The following is a 5019-nucleotide window of genomic DNA, read 5'->3' on the forward strand; positions in this document are numbered from 1 at the left end:
AGCAGGAAAGCACGCGAGTCTGGGGTTGGAAGTTGCTGCGTGCGTTCTGCACGTTTGCAGGCCCCTGGCAGTATGATTCCCCAGGTTCCTTCCTGCACTGATACTCTTTGACTCCTCTGTGCTTCTTCCTATCTCCTGTGTCACTTCCCCACCAACCATTGTCTGCCTTTTGCTTAAATACCTCCATGATGAGGAACTGGCTGTCTTCCCTCAGACAGAATTGTTGGATTGTTAGGCCTGGTCTTGAGCTCACATCTGTCTCCCTGAACTTGTCCCTGGAAAGTGACTTGGGTTCAGGTGTAGGTAATGCCCTTAGGATTGCAGATAGAAGTTGTGAGAGGGGAAGGTGCCAGAAAAGAACTCCTACCCTGACCTGGGCAGACAGGGTGGTCAGGGAACTTGGAGGTACTTGGAGCCTCAGTAATCATTGTATAATTTCTGCTTTCCGGAGGCATACAGAGCTGCTGCTTTGTACTACTTTATGACAGTGACAGAGATAGCTTCTGTGTATCCTTTGCAAAAAGCACGTTAACAACATCCTCACTTAGTTTATACAGCAACCCTCTGAGGCTGGTATCATCAGCTCTGTTTTACAGGCGAGGAAGGTGAGGCTCAGGAAGTTAACAGAGCGGCCTTCTGAAACCCAGCCTGTGCCCCTCTCACCAGCTGCCCTCCTCGTCCCCAACCCCATCCCCAGCCTTCTGTTCTCCTTGCTCCCCGCAAGCCCACGCCTCCCGTTCTCTCACCCTCTGCAGGTTTCCATGTGATCCCCACCATCTCGAGCATTGTCCCGGAGAGCTGCCTGCTGATCGTGGTGGGGCTGCTGGTGGGGGGCCTGATCAAGGGCGTGGGCGAGACGCCCCCCTTCCTGCAGTCAGACGTCTTCTTCCTCTTCCTGCTGCCGCCTATCATCCTGGATGCGGGCTACTTCCTGCCGCTGCGGCAGTTCACAGAGAACCTGGGCACCATCCTGATCTTCGCTGTGGTGGGCACGCTGTGGAATGCCTTCTTCCTGGGCGGCCTCATGTACGCCGTGTGCCTGGTGGGCGGCGAGCAGATCAACAACATCGGCCTCCTGGAAAACCTGCTCTTTGGCAGCATCATTTCAGCCGTGGACCCCGTGGCCGTGCTGGCCGTCTTCGAGGAAATTCATATCAATGAGCTGCTGCACATCCTTGTCTTCGGGGAGTCCCTGCTCAATGACGCCGTCACTGTGGTGAGGGGGCAGGGACCACACCCACGTGCACACAAGACGCAGATCCGAATTCAGGTCCAGAGTGGATCCCACATCCACCCGCTAATGATAGTAATAAGATAGCAAATGTCCATTCCTGCCCGCTGTGTGCGGACATCATGATGGGCACTGGACATGGATTATCTCATTTCATCCTCATGACCACCTTAGGAGGTGCTTATTATTCTCACTTTACAAAGGAGGAATCAGGCTCAAAGAAGTTCAATAACTCGCTAGAATATGATAGAACCAAAATTAGAAGCCAGGTCTCTCTGACTCCAGGGCCTGCGCTCTTGGCCTTACCAGGTCATGTGCTCTGTCCCTGATGGATTGTGGTGTGATCTTGGTTAAATTACTTGTCCTCTTTGTACCTCAGTTTACCCTTTATAGACCATTTAGTCTCTGAGGGGCATTTCGGCTTTCATGTTAGCTGTGTCTTCAGTTAGAGTTTAATTTCTGCAGAGTTCGAGGGCAGCAATTGTGGAAGGGGACCTTGCCTCTAAAACCTACAGAAAGTGACAAGTGGGTTGGTTTGGGTTGGCCATTTCCTTACGTGTGAGCTTAGGCAAGTGACTACCTCTCTGGGCCTCACCTTTGACAGCTGCAAAGTGGCAGAGTAGTTAGTGCTTTCCTTCCAGGTCTAGCGAGGACAGACACCCCCTACTGCAGGGTCTGCACGTGGCAAGGCTGTATATATTTGCACATACCCTTCCTCCCAGTCGGCTTCCTCAGGAAACAGATACGTGTATGTGCACACACGTTGTGTTGTGAAAACACCTACACCCCCCTCCTAGCTGGACCCCTCAGAGAGCAGCTGCCCGCACAGGAAAACACAAGGACATGTGTGCACGCTCGCACACACACTCCCACTTCCCCCCCCCCCAGCCCCTCAGGAAGCCGCCCCTGAAAGAAGCGACAGACGGTGGGGGCTGGCGGCCGACCAGCTGGGGTTTCCCACTTCCCCCCCCCCAGCCCCTCAGGAAGCCGCACCTGAAAGAAGCGACAGACGGTGGTGGTCGGCTGCTGACAGCCTGGGCTTCCTCTCCCTCTTCCTTCCCCACCACCCTCATAAGCTCCTCGTGAGGCTGGTGGAGCAGCAGCCTGACCTGAGCAGGCTGGCATCTGTCCTGTCTCTTCTTGCCCAGGGTTACCACACCAGCCTGTTGCCCCATCTGTAACAGGGATTGCAGTGCTTAGCCTGTCATCCTCCCGGGGTTCTGACAGGAGTCACACTCACTGATGTCTGCAAAATCAGTGAGTGCCAGAGACGAAGCCCTCCCCAGATGACCCAGGTGTCAGGGTTCAGGTTGGCACTACTGGGGAGCAGCAGGGCGTGGTTGCAAGAGTGGATACCTCAGTCCAGCCACCTTGGGCCACGGCCACACCTCCCCAAGACGGTGGCAGCGTTGGTGGTAATCGCTGGTGTTCACTGAGTACTTCCTGTCGGAATATATATTGTCTCATCTAATCTGCACAGAAACTCCATGAGTTTAGCATGGTAATTTTCTCCCATTTTCCACGTGAGGAAACAGAGGCACTGAGAGATTAAGGAACTCGTCCAAGGTCATATTAGCTGATAAATGATGTAACTGGGCTTCAGATCTACACAGTCTGAGTCCAGAGTCCAAACGCTTACCAGTATGCTTCTCTGCTTCTCTAGTCCCAGTGACAGTGGTACCAGGCCAGAAAGGAGGACCTTGCCCTCTATACCTGCCCCACTGGTCCAGGTGGTGCACTTGAGGGACCCATGAATTTCCTCAGGCCAGGAGTAAGTTTAGGTAGCCCGGGGCTGAGAATGCACTGCTGTCCTTCACCGGAGCCCTGCCCTGTCTCCCAGACGGCTGTGTCCTGGCAGCACCAGGAACTGGCCGGTGCTTGGCATCTCCCCTTCCTGCCTAGCCCCAGTCAGGCCCTTTCTAGAGCTCTGGGCATGGGTGTGAGTGCCCCATTTTCCAGACAGTAGAGCTGAAGGCTGCCCCAAGCTGAGTGGCCTCAGGCCTTTGCCCTGGAGCAAAGGTGCCCTGCTTCCAGGTGCGGCCCAGGTACTGGGGGCTTTGGAGGGTTCTGTCTCAGGGACCCTCAGGTCCTCTTCCCCACTCCCTTGGCGTCCCCCGGGCCTGGACACTCCCCAGCTGGTTTCTAGGTAGAGCTGTTTAGGAGCAGGCCAAGCAGCCAGCACCTAAGAGGGGGCAGAACGTCCAAGCTGAATCCCCAGGGAGGCCCCATCCACTGCTGTCAGGGAACAAGCTCTAGGCCCAACTCTGCTGCTCCTGGGCTGGGGGCCGTCTGGCAAGTCGCTTCACTACTCTGAGCCTAAGTTTAGCAAAGGAACAAGCATTCTTAGCCTCCCTACCTCTTCAGGCTGTAGTGTGTCGAGCAGCATGACCATAATCGAAGCGCTTTACAGTGTATGAAGTGCCACTTAAGGTCTGATGGTAGTGTCACAATGACTGTTTATTTCCCCCGCCCGGAGGTGGGGAAGCCATGGAGAGCCTCTAGGCCCACAGTGCCTGAACCTGGTGGTTCATTGCAACCACCTGTTGAGCAGAGATTTCCGGGCCCCACTTCCAGACAGTCCAAGTCGGGTATGTATGGCCTGGCCGTGTATATTTTCAGAAAACTTCAGCGGTTAAGTCCTGTCCTAGTTCATTATCTGAACTTCCCTTGCTTTGTGCTGAAGGAAAAACCAAAATCCAGGCAAGGGTATGAGAGGCGAACTTGGTGCAGTAGCAGCTAATACTGTGATAGGCACTTTGCCTTCATCGACTAATCTCACAATAGCCCTGTAAAGTCGGGACTATTACGCCTATTTTCTGGTCAGGAGAACTAAAGCACAGGGGGATTGAGTAATTCGCCTCACGTTTACAACCGGGGAGCGGCAGAGCCAGAATTTCAACCCAGGTGGTTTGGCCGCAGAGCTGTGCTCTGTACCCGCACAGCACGTTGCAGGCCCGAAGACCCTGTGGCCCCGAGGCTGGTGGTTTTGGCACCTGCTTGGTGCTAGGGTTTCTCTGCTACCACATGGCCGAGGTCAGCGGAGGGGATAGGATCATCCTGGGTGGACCCCAGGGAGCCGTGGGGCATCCTGCCGACCAGGCTGCGCACTCTTCCTAGGTCCTGTATCACCTCTTTGAGGAGTTTGCCAACTACGACCACGTGGGCATCGTGGACATCGTCCTCGGCTTCCTGAGCTTCTTTGTGGTGTCCCTGGGCGGGGTGTTTGTGGGCGTGGTCTACGGGGTCATCGCAGCCTTCACCTCCCGGTTCACCTCCCACATCCGCGTCATCGAGCCGCTCTTCGTCTTCCTGTACAGCTACATGGCCTACCTGTCAGCCGAGCTCTTCCACCTGTCGGGCATCATGGCGTGAGTCTGGGCGTGGCGTGGGGGGCCGCCAACTCAGATTCCCCAGGCTTGTAGGGTCAAAGGGAGCTACCCAGCGCCCAGCCCCCAGATCCAGACTCCAGGTCCCGGGGCTGCCCCTGAAGCACTGAGTTTAAAGTTCTGGAAAGTCTCAGCCCAGCTATTTCTTCCCCTCATTTGTCGTAAAGGGAACCCCTTGGTGGTAGCCGGACACAGTCACTCGCGCTTGCTGCTGACCCTCAGCAGCCCCAGCAAGGAGGCTCCAGGCTTCCCTTGAAGTGAGGGTCCTGGAGGTCCTGAGGCCCCAGATGGGTCTTGAAGCCGGGGGAGTGTGGAGAGGCAGTGAGGTGCAAAGGTGCTCACAGTAGGGGAGGCCATTGGAAGTGTGGGGCACTGGGGGTGACCGCGAGGAGGCTGGGCCAG

The 5019-nt window shown here is 55.8% G+C and overlaps 1 protein-coding gene across 1 annotated transcript in view; it reads left to right on the forward strand.

Moving 5' to 3' along the window:
• Positions 1-5019, forward strand: part of SLC9A1 (solute carrier family 9 member A1) — a 49135-nt gene that overhangs the window by 36293 nt on the left and 7823 nt on the right. The window contains exons 2-3 of the mRNA XM_007459097.1: positions 756-1216; positions 4349-4599. Of these exons, the coding sequence (XP_007459159.1) occupies positions 756-1216; positions 4349-4599 (712 nt within the window). The remainder of the gene's footprint in view (positions 1-755; positions 1217-4348; positions 4600-5019) is intronic.

Source organism: Lipotes vexillifer, unplaced genomic scaffold (assembly GCF_000442215.2).
Source record: "Lipotes vexillifer unplaced genomic scaffold, Lipotes_vexillifer_v1.1 scaffold496, whole genome shotgun sequence".
NCBI lineage: Eukaryota > Metazoa > Chordata > Mammalia > Artiodactyla > Lipotidae > Lipotes > Lipotes vexillifer.